At 31.6% G+C, this 15,735-nt stretch overlaps 1 protein-coding gene across 50 annotated transcripts in view; it reads right to left on the bottom strand.

The window, feature by feature from the left end:
• Nucleotides 1-15,735, bottom strand: part of LOC126747889 (zinc finger SWIM domain-containing protein 8 homolog) — a 140,852-nt gene that overhangs the window by 25,299 nt on the left and 99,818 nt on the right. For all 50 annotated transcript variants that reach the window (XM_050456803.1, XM_050456825.1, XM_050456828.1 and 47 more), the window contains exons 29-32: nt 10,875-11,151; nt 865-1,080; nt 552-736; nt 339-478 (exon numbers count right to left, since the gene is read on the bottom strand). In XM_050456803.1, coding sequence (XP_050312760.1) covers nt 339-478; nt 552-736; nt 865-1,080; nt 10,875-11,151 — 818 coding nt within the window. The remainder of the gene's footprint in view (nt 1-338; nt 479-551; nt 737-864; nt 1,081-10,874; nt 11,152-15,735) is intronic.

Raw genomic sequence — 15,735 nt, 5'->3', positions numbered from 1 at the left:
GAATCCAACTATAATGAGGTAAAAAAAATCCAATTTATGATAAACAGTTGATGCTTCTCCAAAGAAGTTTCGATCGAAACAAATCATTTAATTAATAGCAACTATTTAGCGAGTGCAGAAGGCACCGTTATTACAAACATTTTATCAGAAACACTTTCCTTTTAGACAGATGGATTGGAACAGTAGCCCGCGCGATCACCCGATTTGTCTCCCCTTGATTTTTTCATTTATTGCACCCACAGCTAATTAAATTATATAATAAGCCTCCTTTGCCTTTCTCTTTAAAGTTTCAATGCAAAATTGTGTATTTTTATGCGTCATTTAGTTGCTTTACTCACCTCCTGATGGACGAGAGCCATTCTTTAAACTGTACATTGCCCTCGGGGGTTATGTGGAAGGCCGCCCTCGCCGCCAGAACTATACTGACGAAATCCTCGTAATCTCCGGTGGTTAAATGGTAAAGTTTCTGATGCATACACTGCGCAAACAAAAAAATAAACAAAATTTAACCAGTAAACTACCAAAAAGGCGTCCAACGATGATAAAATTACCTGTATATACATTTGCTGACATTTATTAACAAGGGGCATCAGGGCGGTGCGCAAATGTTGCATGACCAAGCCGGGGTTGTTGCGCGACAAATGTTGCGCGGCCTCGATCGCCACGTCGTGCAGCACAAAGGGGCTCACGATCGAGTTGACCGCGCAAACGCAGAAGTGGTGCAGGTGATGCGTACCTGGAAACGGTACGTTCAATGTCAAATCGTCAAATGTTATAATTCCTTTAATTTTTTTACTCAAAGAGATTTTGAGTGTATGTTTATGAGACCCAGACTTATTGTAAATTCCTTATAACGAGACTTACTAAGATTTTTCGAGATCCTCAACAACCACTTCACGTCTTCGCCGTAAGGGGGATTCCGGGCGTATTTGGCCTGCGGTCGGTCATCGTGCACTCGTCGAGCTAAAGTGTCCATGGCCAACATTCCCACGCGGTATGCGGTCAGTAAATACCGAAGTTGTGCTTGGTTTAACTGTTGTGGACGGTGGGGTCTTATGAACGGATGTGGCGGAGCCATTCCTAAAGAAGGGAGAAGAATCTGACATAAACATGTCGCATAAATTCCGACAACTTGTCAAACTGTCACAAAAAGTTCTCTAATGCATTGAGCCCTTTGGCCCACAATTAACCTTGAAAAGCCCTTGACATATGAAGGTTCATTCTTTCTGCTTTAAATTAGTTCAGGGACTTCTCTTAACATCTCCAGAAAATTTCATTAAAATCCCTGCACTAATTAATTTTTTATTCAATTTTTACTAAGTGACGTCCCAATAAAGCAAAACTGGAAAAATTGTTTTGAGTTCTCTAGTCTATAACTCCCGTTCTAATGCTCCGATTTCCATGATTTCTGCTTTAAATTAATTCAGGGACTTCCCTTAACATCTCCAGAAAATTTCATTAAAATCCCTGCACTAATTAATTTTTTATTCAATTTTTATTAAGTGACGTCCCAGTAAAGCAAAACTGGAAAAATTGTTTTGAGTTATCTGGTCTATAACTCGCGTTCTAATGCTCCGATTTTCATAATTTCTGCTTTAAATTAATTCAGGGACTTCTCTTAACATCTCTGTGAAATTACATTCAAATCTCTGTACTAATTAATTATTTATTCAAATTTTAGTAAGTGACGTCCCAATAAAGCAAAACTGGAAAAATTGTTTCGGGTTCTCTGGCCTATAACTTGCGTTCTAATGCTCCGATTTGCATGATTTCTGCTTTAAATCAATTCAGGGACTTCTCTTAACATCTCTGTGAAATTACATTCAAATCCATGTACTAATTAATTTTTTATTCAAATTTTAGTAAGTGACGTCCCAATAAAGCAAAACTGGAAAAATTGTTTCGGGTTCTCTGGTCTATAACTCCCGTTCTAATGCTCCGATTTACATGATTTCTGCTTTAAATTAATTCAGGGACTTTCCATAACATCCCTATAAAATTTCATTTAAATCCCTGTGATAATTAATTTTTTATTCAAATTTTAGTAAGTGACGTCCCAATAAAGCAACACTTGAAAAATTGTTTTGGGTTTTTTAGCTTATAACTCACGTTGTAATACTCCGATTTCTATGATTTATGCTTTAAATTAATTCGTGGACTTTTCTTAACACCTTTGTAAAATTTCGTTCAAATCCCTGCAACAACTATTTTTTTATTAACATTTTTGTAGATAACGATCCAATAAAGCAAAACTATACCATATACGTATAATTTCGCAAAAGCCTATTTCCCTAGCACAAAAGATTCTCCAATCCTTTTGGCCAACAATTAACCTTAAAATGCCCTTGAAATATAAAGGTTCATTCTTCCATAAACCCTCTAAAAGACATTTGACTTTCAATTGACCTTCGCCTTAAAGTACACCTACACACTATGACTGATTGGGATGCATCGGGAACAATTCTTGACACTTTCCCAAGTTGTCTTATATCGATTTTTATCTCGTAAAAACAGTTTGACATTCCGTCATAGGATTCGGCACCCATTTTTATTCGCATTGATTGATTTCAATAAATCTTGATGCCGTCCAACTATGAACTATTTAAGGTGCCGAGTCGTATGGCGGAATGTTAAACAGATGTTGCACTGCTGACTAGAACATTGAGATTGTTTACATGTATATGTATATATTTTTTTATTTAGACTTGTTTAATGTTTTATTTGATTTTTTTTCTCAGGACTATTTTTTCAACTTCTTTTAAATAAGGTGTTTCTTTATAATTTCTTATGTTTCTCTTTGTAGAAATAAATGTGTAATTTAAATTTTATATTAAAGGCGCTAGAAAAAAATAATAGAAAAATTTGACGTATCACATTTGGTTTAATGGTTTTTAGCTGATAAATTATTGAAAATCTTATTTTTTAAGGTCATAGAATTAAAACTGTTAAAAGTAGAAAAAAAAAGTTTTTACATGGAAAAACTATTTTGGATTCTCTGGTCTATATTTTGGGTTCTGATGCTCCGATTTTCATAGTTTTTGCTCTAAATTAATGCATGGACCTTCCTTAACATCTCTATGAAATTTCAATCAAAACCCTCTAATAACTAATTTTTTGTTAAAATGTTACGAAGTGACGTACCAATAAAGCAAAACTAGAAAAATTGTTTTGGGTTCCCTGGCCGATAACTCGCGTTCTGATGCTCCGATTTCCATGATTTCTGCTTCACATTAATTCGGGGACTTTCCTTAACATCTCTATAAAATTTCATTAAAATCCCTGTACTAATTAATTTTTTATTCAAATTTTAATAAGTGACGTCCCAATAAAGCAACACTTGAAAAATTGGTTTGGGTTCTCTGGTCTATAACTCGCGTTCGAATGCTGCGATTTCGATGATTTCTCTTTTAAATCAATTCAAGCACTTTTCTTAACATCTCTATAAAATGTCATTCAAATCCCTGCACTAATTAATTTTTTATTCAAATTTTCGTAAGTGACGTCCCAATAAAGCAAAACTGGAAAAATTGGTTTGGGTTCTCTGGTCTATAACTCCTGTTCTAATGCTCCGATTGTCATGACTGCTATTTTAAAGTAATTCAGGGACTTTTCATAACATCCCTATGAAATTTCATTTAAATCCCTGTGATAATTAATTTTTTATTCAAATTTTAATAAGTGACGTCCCAATAAAGCAAAACTGAAAAAAATTGTTTCGGGTTCTCTGGTCTATAACTTGCGTTCTAGTGATCCGATTTCCATGATTTTTGCTTTAAATTAATTCAGGGACTTTTCTAAACATCTCTATAAAATTTCATTCAAATCCTTGCACTATTTAATTTTTTATTTAAGTTTTAGTAAGTGACATCCCAATAAAGCAAAACTGGAAAAATTGTTTCAGGTTCTCTGGTCTATAACTCCTGTTCTAATCCTCCGATTGTCATGACTGCTATTTTAAAGTAATTCAGGGACTTTTCATAACATCCCTATGAAATTTCATTTAAATCCCTGTGATAATTCATTTTTTATTCAAATTTTAATAAGTGACGTCCCAATAAAGCAACACTTGAAAAATTGTTTTGGGTTTTTTAGCTTATAACTCAGGTTGTAATACTCCGATTTCTATGATTTATGCTTTAAATTAATTCATGGACTTTTCTAAACATCTCTATAAAATTTCATTCAAATCCTTGCACTATTTAATTTTTTATTCAAGTTTTAGTAAGTGACGTCCCAATAAAGCAAAACTGGAAAAATTGGTTTGGGTTCTCTGGTCTATAACTCGCGTTTTAATGCTGCGATTTCGATGATTTCTATTTTAAATCAATTCAAGCACTTTTTTTAACATTTCTATTAAATTTCACCTAAATCCCTGCGATAATTAATTTTTTTATTAAAATTTTAGTAAGTGACGTCCCAATAAAGCAAAACTGGAAAAATTGTTTCAGGTTCTCTGGTCTATAACTCCTGTTCTAATGCTCCGATTATCATGATTTCTATTTTAAATTAATTCTGGGACTTTTCTTAACATCTCTACGAAATTTCATTAAAATCCCTCTAATAACCATTTTTTTATTAAAATTTTAGAAAGTGCCGTCCCAATAAAGCAAAACTGGAAAAATTGTTTCGGGTTCTCTGGTCTATAACTCGCGTTCTAATGCTCCGATTTTCATAATTTCTGCTTTAAATTAATGCAGGGACTTTGCTTAACACCTCTATAAAATTTCGTTTAAATCCCTGTAACAACTATTTTTTTATTCACATTTTAGTAGGTAACGATCCAATAAAGCAAAACTGTACTATATACGTATAATTTCCTAATCCGTTTGGCCAACAATTAACCTTAAAATGCCCTTGAAATATGAAGGTCCATTATTCCATAAACCCTCTAAAGACCTTTATTCAAACATTTGACTTTCAATTGACCTTCGCCTTAAAGAGATTATATCGGTCCAAAGTACACCTACACACTATTACTGATTGCGATGCATTGGGAACAATTCTTGAGTCTTATATCGATTATTATCTCGTGGCGACACTTTGACATTCCGTCATAGGATTCGGCACCCGTCTTTATTCTCAAATAATAGGAAAATTTGATGTACCGCATTAATGGTTTTTTGGCCTCTAAATTATTGCAAATCTTATTTTTTAAGGTCATAGAGTTAAAAGTAACAAAAAAACAATTTTTTACAATTGGAAAATTTGTTTTGGGTTCTCTGGTCTATAGATCCTGTTCTAATGCTCCGATTTCCATGATTTCTGCTTTAAATTAATTCGGGGACTTTCCTTAACTTCTATATGAAATTTCATTTAAATCCCTGTGATAATTAATTTTTTATTCAAATTTTAGTAAGTGACGTGCCCACTAAAGCCTAACTGGAAACATTGTTTTGGGTTCTCTGGTCCATAACTCGCGTTCTAATGCTCCGATTTCCACGATTTTTGCTTTAAATTAATTCAGGGACTTCTCTTAACATCTCTATGAAATTACATTCAAATTCCTGTACTAATTAATTTTTTATTCAAATTTTTGTAGATGACGTCCAAATAAAGCAAAACTGGAAAAATTGTTTTGAGTTCTCTGGTCTATAACTCCCGTTCTAATGCTCCGATTTACATGATTTCTGCTTTAAATTAATTCTGGGACTTTCCATAACATCTCCAGAAAATTTCATTTAAATCCCTGCACTAATTAATTTTTTATTCAATTTTTACTAAGTGACGTCCCAATAAAGCAAAACTGGAAAAATTGTTTTGGGTTCTCTGGTCTATAACTCCCGTTCTAATATTGCGATTTCCATGATTTCTGCTTTAAATTAATTCAGGGACTTCTCTTAACATCTCCAGAAAATTTCATTAAAATCCCTGCACTAATTAATTTTTTATTCAATTTTTATTAAGTGACGTCCCAATAAAGCAAAACTGGAAAAATTGTTTTGGGTTCTCTGGTCTATAACTCCCGTTCTAATGCTCAGATTTACATGATTTCTATTTTAAATTAATTCAGAAACCTTGCATAACATCTCTATAAAATTTCATTCAAATCCCTGTGATAATTAATTTTTTACTCAAATTTTAGTAAGTGACGTCCCAATAAAGCAAAACTGGAAAAATTGTTTTGAGTTCTCTGCTCTATAATTCGCGTTCTAATGCTCCGATTTACATGATTTCTGCTTTAAATTAATTCAGAAACTTCTCTTAACATCACTAGAAAATTTCATTTAAATCCCTGCACTAATTAATTTTTTATTCAATTTTTACTAAGTGACGTCCCAATAAAGCAAAACTGGAAAAATTGTTTCGGGTTCTCTGGTCTATAACTCCCGTTCTAATGCTCCGATTTCCATGATTTCTGCTTTAAATTAATTCTGGGACTTTCCATAACATCTCTAGAAAATTTCATTTAAATCCCTGCACTAATTAAAATTTTATTCAAATTTTAGTAAGTGACGTCCCAATAAAGCAAAACTGGAAAAATTGTTTCGGGTTCTCTGGTCTATAACTCCCGTTCTAATGCTCCGATTTTCATGATTTCTGCTTTAAATCAATTCAGGGACTTCTCTTAACATCTCTGTGAAATTACATTCAAATCCATGTACTAATTAATTTTTTATTCAAATTTTAGTAAGTGACGTCCCAATAAAGCAAAACTGGAAAAATTGTTTCGGGTTCTCTGGTCTATAACTCCCGTTCTAATGCTCCGATTTACATGATTTCTGCTTTAAATCAATTCAGGGACTTCTCTTAACATCTCTGTGAAATTTCATTCAAATCCCTGTACTAATTAATTTTTTATTCAAATTTTAGTAAGTGACGTCCCAATAAAGCAAAACTGGAAAAATTGTTTCGGGTTCTCTGGTCTATAACTCCCGTTCTAATGCTCCGATTTACATGATTTCTGCTTTAAATTAATTCAGGGACTTTCCATAACATCCCTATAAAATTTCATTTAAATCCCTGTGATAATTAATTTTTTATTCAAATTTTAGTAAGTGACGTCCCAATAAAGCAACACTTGAAAAATTGTTTTGGGTTTTTTAGCTTATAACTCACGTTGTAATACTCCGATTTCTATGATTTATGCTTTAAATTAATTCGTGGACTTTTCTTAACACCTTTGTAAAATTTCGTTCAAATCCCTGCAACAACTATTTTTTTATTAACATTTTTGTAGATAACGATCCAATAAAGCAAAACTATACCATATACGTATAATTTCGCAAAAGCCTATTTCCCTAGCACAAAAGATTCTCCAATCCTTTTGGCCAACAATTAACCTTAAAATGCCCTTGAAATATAAAGGTTCATTCCTCCATAAACTCTCTAAAAGACATTTGACTTTCAATTGACCTTCGCCTTAAAGTACACCTACACACTATGACTGATTGGGATGCATCGGGAACAATTCTTGACACTTTTCCAAATTGTCTTATATCGATTTTTATCTCGTAAAAACAGTTTGACATTCCGTCATAGGATTCGGCACCCGTCTTTATACGCATTGATTGATTTCAATAAATCTTGATGTCGTCCAACTATGAACTATTTAAGGTGCCGAGTCGTATGGCGGAATGTTAAACAGATGTTGCACTGCTGACTAGAACATTGAGATTGTTTACATGTATATGTATATTTTTTTTTATTTAGACTTGTTTAATATTTTATTTGCTTTTTTTTCTCAGGACTATTTTTTCAACTTCTTTCAAATAAGGTGTTTCTTTATAATTTATTATGTTTCTCTTTGTAGAAATAAATGTGTAATTTAAATTTTATATTAAAGGCGATAGAAAAAAATTATGGAAAAATTAGACATTTTACATCTAGTTTAATGGTTTTTGGCTAATAAATTATTGAAAATCTTATTTTTTTAAGGTCATAGAGTTAAAACTGTTAAAAGTAGAAAAAAAACTTCAAAGGGTTCTCTGGTCGATAACTGGGGTTATAATGCTCCGATTTCCATGATTTCTGCTTTAAATTAATTCTGGGACTTTCCATAACATCTCTAGAAAATTTCATTTAAATCCCTGCACTAATTAAAATTTTATTCAAATTTTTGTAGATGACGTCCAAATAAAGCAAAACTGGAAAAATTGTTTTGAGTTCTCTGGTCTAGAACTCCCGTTCTAATGCTCCGATTTACATGATTTCTGCTTTAAATTAATTCTGGGACTTTCCATAACATCTCTAGAAAATTTAATTTAAATCCCTGCACTAATTAATTTTTTATTCAATTTTTACTAAGTGACGTCCCAATAAAGCAAAACTGGAAAAATTGTTTTGAGTTCTCTGGTCTAGAACTCCCGTTCTAATGCTCTGATTTACATGATTTCTGCTTTAGATTAATTCTGGAACTTTTCATAACATCTCTAGAAAATTTCATTTAAATCCCTGCACTAATTAATTTTTTATTAAAATTTTAGTAAGTGACGTCCCAATAAAGCAAAACTGGAAAAATTGTTTCGGATTCTCTGGTCTATAACTCGCGTTCTAATGCTCAGATTTTCATAATTTCTGCTTTAAATTAATTCAGGGACTTCTCTTAACATCTTTGTGAAATTGCATTCAAATCTCTGTACTAATTAATTTTTTATTCAAATTTTTGTAGATGACGTCCAAATAAAGCAAAACTGGAAAAAATGTTTTGAGTTCTCTGGTCTATAACTCCCGTTCTAATGCTCCGATTTACATGATTTTTGCTTTAAATTAATTCAGGGACCTCTCTTAACATCTCTGTGAAATTACATTCAAATCCCTCTAATAAATAATTTTTTATTAAAATTTTAGTAAGTGACATCCCAATAAAGCAAAACTGGAAAAATTGTTTCGGATTCTCTGGTCTATAACTCGCGTTCTAATGCTCAGATTTTCATAATTTCTGCTTTAAATTAATTCAGGGACTTCTCTTAACATCTTTGTGAAATTGCATTCAAATCTCTGTACTAATTAATTTTTTATTCAAATTTTTGTAGATGACGTCCAAATAAAGCAAAACTGGAAAAAATGTTTTGAGTTCTCTGGTCTATAACTCCCGTTCTAATGCTCCGATTTACATGATTTTTGCTTTAAATTAATTCAGGGACCTCTCTTAACATCTCTGTGAAATTACATTCAAATCCCTCTAATAAATAATTTTTTATTAAAATTTTAGTAAGTGACATCCCAATAAAGCAAAACTGGAAAAATTGTTTCGGATTCTCTGGTCCATAACTCGCGTTCTAATGCTCCGATTTCCATGATTTCTGCTTTAAATTAATTCAGGGACTTCTCTTAACATCTCTGTGAAATTACATTCAAATCCCTGTACTAATTAATTTTTTATTCAAATTTTAGTAAGTGACGTCCCAATAAAACAAAACTAGAAAAATTGTTTCGGGTTCTCTGGTCTATAACTCGCGTTCTAATGACATGATTTTCATGATTTCTATTTTAAATTAATTCAGGGACTTTCCATAACATCTCTAGAAAATTTCATTTAAATCCCTGCACTAATTGATTTTTTATTCAAATTTTAGTAAGTGACGTCCCAATAAAGCAAATCTTGAAAAATTGTTTTGGGTTCCCTGGCCCATAACTCGCGTTCTGATGCTCCGATTTTCATGATTTCTGCTTTACATTAATTCAAGGACTTTCCATAACATCTGTATAAAATTTCATTTAAATCCCTGTAACAACTAATTTTTTATCCAAATTTTAGTAAGTGACGTCCCAATAAAGCAAAACTAGAAAAATTGTTTCGGGTTCTCTGGTCTATAACTCGCGTTCTAATGCTCCGATTTCCATGATTTCTGCTTTAAATTAATTCAGGGACTTTGCTTAACATCTGTAGAAAATTTCATTTAAATCCCTGCACGAATTGATTTTTTCTTCAAATTTTAGTAAGTGACGTCCTAATAAAGCAAAACTTGAAAAATTGTTTTGGGTTCCCTGGCCCATAACTCGCGTTCTGATGCTCCGATTTTCATGATTTCTGCTTTACATTAATTCAAGGACTTTTCATAACATCTGTATAAAATTTCATTTAAATCCCTGTAACAATTTTTCAACAATCCCTTTAACTAATTTTTTATCCAAATTTTAGTAAGTGACGTCCCAATAAAGCAAAACTAGAAAAATTGTTTCGGGTTCTCTGGTCTATAACTCGCGTTCTAATGCTCCGATTTACATGATTTCTGCTTTAAATTAATTCAGAAACTTCTCTTAACATCTCTAGAAAATTTCATTTAAATCCCTGCACGAATTGATTTTTTCTTCAAATTTTAGTAAGTGACGTCCTAATAAAGCAAAACTTGAAAAATTGTTTTGGGTTCTCTGGTCTATAACTCCCGTTCTAATGCTCCGATTTCCATGATTTCTGCTTTAAATTAATTCAGGGACTTTGCTTAACATCTGTAGAAAATTTCATTTAAATCCCTGCACTAATTGATTTTTTATTAAAATTTTTGTAGGTTACATCTAATTTCCATGACACTTTTCTAAGGAGCTATTTTTAGGCATACAGGCAGTTAGTTAGTCAAACACTGTGACAGAATCAAAGAATTAAAAAAAAAAACAATTATAACCTCAAAAACAACCGCTTTGCGCGACAAGATCCACTCGATTACACGACATTTCACCCTCGGTGTCAGCACTGCCCGAACATTCTGCTGATTTAAATAGAGTAAAGACGGATGCCGAATCCTATGGCGGAATGTCAAAACGCGTCCCGGCCATCTTGATTTAGCAGATTGACAGTCGAACGAACCTAATTGACAAGGGCGAATTCTATCTCAGGACTATTAATGGATGAGTCCAGTTTATCAAGGGCCAACCCGTTCACCGGACATATCACACATTGATTTTTTTTAAAGCATCGATTAAATTACGAAACTTACCGGGCGGTAGTTGTCCGAACATATGCTGCCCTCGGGCCCCTTGGGGCGCCTGTAGCGGTACCGCGTTCGGTCCGAAGTACTGCAGGGGCGGGGGGGCGCCGCCGCCGCCGCCCGCCGACGGGGGCGGACTTGAAAAAACCGCCCCCGGCGGCTGCTGTAGCTGACTCGGCAGCGTCGCGTTTACGTATGAGGCCGGGGGCGGGGGCGGGGCGGCGTACTGCGACGTCGACTGAATGGTGTACTGCGGTGCTACCGTGGGCGTGTTCGGAAAAGGCATCTGCAACCACCGAATATCTTAATTTCTTCTTGTTGTTTTATATTATCGGATATAGAGGTTAGACTGAATTTAGGTTAAATATATTTTACTATTAGTTGAATAGAAGTCCATATTTTGTAGGAGAATGTGAAGAGTACAAAATGGGGAAGTCTTTATCTCCAGGAAAAATGCATGTAGGTCACTTAGGTAAATGTATTATGCATTTCGGCTGTGTTATAATCCCGTTAAATCCCGTTATTGGGAATAAAAACGACAATAAATCAACGTTTATTGTTGTTTTTATTCCCGGGTAATTTTTGTTTAATTTGGTGAACGTTCTGTATCTGACGATGGCTGTTTACACAGCCGAAACGCATAATACATTTACCTAAGTGACCTACACGCATTTTTCTTGGAGATAAAGACTTCCCCATTTTGTAATCTTTATATTTTACTGTTGATTGAATATTTGGGAAGATGTCTAGGAGCATTTTTTTTTTTTGAAACATACAACTCAATATAATGCTGTCATTTAGGTAGTTAAGTGATGCTGAAACCTTCTGCAAAATACACTTTATTAACAAATAATTAATTACTTACCTTGTTTTAGGACGAAAAGTAATAAATAAAGTAAATTATAACAAACATGATGTTTCCTTCATTCTGTGTTCAAGAGTGTCAAGTTTTTAAATAGAAAGCCTTCTAAGCAACGATTTTTTAGTAAATTTTTGGTTTTGGTATATTTATTAAACTGTAGAATATACGTACATCATATACGAATCTGTTTAAAAAAATTTACAAGGGATTTACATATCTAGTTTTCCAGGCACTCTATTAAGAAAAATGTCAATATTTTGATTTTTAGTCAATGGATTTTAATGATTTTTTCAGAAAACACTTAAAAAACTTTAGAGTATCCTAAAAATCAATAATTACAAGATTCTAACCACTAGAACTCGAGATATTCACTTGCCAATAAGAGAAAACTTATTTTTTCTCTTCCAGGCACTCTATTGAGAAAAATGTCAATATCTTGATTTTTAGTCAAGGGATTTTAATAATTTTTTCAGAAAATACTTGAAAAGCCTTTAGGTATCCTAGAAATCAAAAATTACAAAATTCTATCCACTAGAACTCAAGATATTCAGTTGTCAATAAGAGACAAATTATTTTATCTCTTACAGGCACTCTATTGATAAAAATGTCAATATCTTGATTTTTAATCAATGGATTTTAATGATTTTTTCAGAAAAATACTTGAAAAGTCCTTAGGTATCCTAGAAATCAATAATTACGAGATTCTAACCACTAGAACTTAAGATATTTACTTGCCAATAAGAGACAAATTATATTTTCTTTTCCAGGCACTCCAGTGAGAAAAATGTCAATATTTTGATTTTTAATCAATGGATTTTAATGATTTTTTTTTAGAAAATACTTAAAAGACTTCAGAGTGTCCTAGAAATCAATAATTACAAAATTCTATCCACTAGAACTAAAGATATTCAATTTCCAATAAGAGACAAATTATTTTATCTCTTACAGGCACTCTATTGAGAAAAATGTCAATATCTTGATTTTTAGTTAATGGATTTTAATGATTTTTTCAGAAAACACTTGAAAAGCCCTTAGGTATCCTAGAAATCAAAAATTACGAGATTCTAACCACTAGAACTGAAGATATTCACTTGCCAACAAGAGAAAAATTATTTTTTCTCTTTCAGGCACTCTATTGAGAAAAATGTCAATATATTGATTTTTAATCAATGGATTTTAATGATTTTTTCAGAAAATACTTAAAAGACTTTAGAGTGTCCTAGAAATCAATAATTACAAAATTCTATCCACTAGAACTAAAGATATTCAATTTCCAATAAGAGACAAATTATTTTATCTCTTACAGGCACTCTATTAAGAAAAATGTCAATATCTTGATTTTTAGTCAATGGATTTTAATAATTTTTTCAGAAAATACTTGAAAAGTCCTTAGGTATCCTAGAAATCAATAATTACAAGATTCTAACCACTAGAACTGAAGATATTCACTTGCCAATAAGAGACAAATTATTTTTTCTCTTCCACGCACTCTATTAAGAAAAATGTCAATATCTTGATTTTTAGTCAATGGATTTTAATAATTTTTTCGGAAAATACTTGAAAAGCCCTTAGGTATCCTAGAAATCAATAATTACAAAATTCTATTTACTAGAACTCAAGATATTCACTTGCCAATAAGAGACAAATTATTTTTTCTCTTCCAGGCACTCTATTGAGAAAAATGTCAATATCTTGATTTTTAGTCAATGGATTTTAATGATTTTTTCAGAAAATACTTAAAAAAACTTTAGAGTATCCTAGAAATCAATAATTACAAGATTCAAACCACAAGAACTGAAGATATTCACTTGCCAATAAGAGACAAATTATTTTTTCTCTTCCAGGCACTCTATTGAGAAAAATGTCAATATCTTGATTTTTAGTCAATGGATTTTAATATTTTTTTCGGAAAATACTTGAAAAGCCTTTAGGTATCCTAGAAATCAATAATTACAAGATTCAAATTACAAGAACTGAAGATATTCACTTGCCAATAAGAGACAAATTATTTTTTCTCTTCCAGGCACTCTATTGAGAAAAATGTCAATATATTGATTTTTAATCAATGGATTTTAATGATTTTTTCAGAACATACTTAAAAGACTTTAGAGTGTCCTAGAAATCAATAATTACAAGATTCAAACCACAAGAACTGAAGATATTCACTTGCCAATAAGAGACAAATTATTTTTTCTCTTCCAGGCACTCTATTGAGAAAAATGTCAATATCTTGATTTTTAGTCAATGGATTTTAATATTTTTTTCGGAAAATACTTGAAAAGCCTTTAGGTATCCTAGAAATCAATAATTACAAGATTCAAACCACAAGAACTAAAGATATTCAATTTCCAATAAGAGACAAATTATTTTATCTCTTACAGGCACTCTATTAAGAAAAATGTCAATATCTTGATTTTTAGTCAATGGATTTTAATTATTTTTTCAGAAAATACTTAAAAAAACTTTAGAGTATCCTAGAAATCAATAATTACAAGATTCAAATTACAAGAACTGAAGATATTCACTTGCCAATAAGAGACAAATTATTTTTTCTCTTCCAGGCACTCTATTGAGAAAAATGTCAATATCTTGATTTTTAGTCAATGGATTTTAATGATTTTTTCAGAAAATACTTAAAAAACTTCAGAGTATCCTAAGAATCAATAATTACAGGATTCTAACCACTAGAACTCAAGATATTCAATTTCCAATAAGAGACAAATTATTTTATCTCTTCCAGGCATTCCAGTGAGAAAAATGTCAATATTTTGATTTTTAGTCAATGGATTTTAAAAATTTTGTCAGAAAATACTTTAAAAGCCCTTAGGTATCCTATAAATCAATAATTACAAAATTCTATTTACTAGAACTCGAGATATTCACTTGCCAATAAGAGACAAATTATTTTTTCTCTTCCAGGCACTCTATTAAGAAAAATGTCAATATCTTGATTTTTAGTCAATGGATTTTAATGATTTTTTCAGAAAATACTTAAAAAACTTCAGAGTATCCTAAGAATCAATAATTACAGGATTCTAACCACTAGAACTCGAGATATTCACTTGCCAATAAGAGACAAATTATTTTTTCTCTTCCAGGCACTCTATTAAGAAAAATGTCAATATCTTGATTTTTAGTCAATGGATTTTAAAAATTTTGTCAGAAAATACTTGAAAAGCCCTTAGGTATCCTACAAATCAATAATTACAAAATTCTATTTACTAGAACTCAAGATATTCACTTGCCAATAAGAGAAAAATTATTTTTTCTCTTCCAGGCACTCTATTAAGAAAAATGTCAATATATTGATTTTTAGTCAATGGATTTTAATAATTTTTTCAGAAAATACTTGAAAAGTCCTTAGGTATCCTAGAAATCAATAATTACAAGATTCTAACCACTAGAACTGAAGATATTCACTTGCCAATAAGAGACAAATTATTTTTTCTCTTCCACGCACTCTATTAAGAAAAATGTCAATATCTTGATTTTTAGTCAATGGATTTTAATAATTTTTTCGGAAAATACTTGAAAAGCCCTTAGGTATCCTAGAAATCAATAATTACAAAATTCTATTTACTAGAACTCAAGATATTCACTTGCCAATAAGAGACAAATTATTTTTTCTCTTCCAGGCACTCTATTGAGAAAAATGTCAAAATCTTGATTTTTAGTCAATGGATTTTAATGATTTTTTCAGAAAATACTTAAAAAAACTTTAGAGTATCCTAAAAATCAATAATTACAAGATTCTAACCCCTAGAACTAAAGATATTCAATTTCCAATAAGAGACAAATTATTTTTTCTCTTCCAGGCACTCTATTGAGAAAAATGTCAATATCTTGATTTTTAGTCAAGGGATTTTAATAATTTTTTCAGAAAATACTTGAAAAGCCCTTAGGTATCCTAGAAATCAATAATTACAAAATTCTATCCACTAGAACTGAAGATATTCAATTTCCAATAAAAGACAAATTATTTTTTCTCTTCCAGGCACTCTATTGAGA

This window comes from Anthonomus grandis, chromosome 20, assembly GCF_022605725.1.
Source record: "Anthonomus grandis grandis chromosome 20, icAntGran1.3, whole genome shotgun sequence".
Taxonomy (NCBI): Eukaryota; Metazoa; Arthropoda; class Insecta; order Coleoptera; family Curculionidae; genus Anthonomus; species Anthonomus grandis.
Note: the sequence above shows the minus strand (reverse complement) of the source record. Positions and strands in the feature narration are given on the sequence as shown.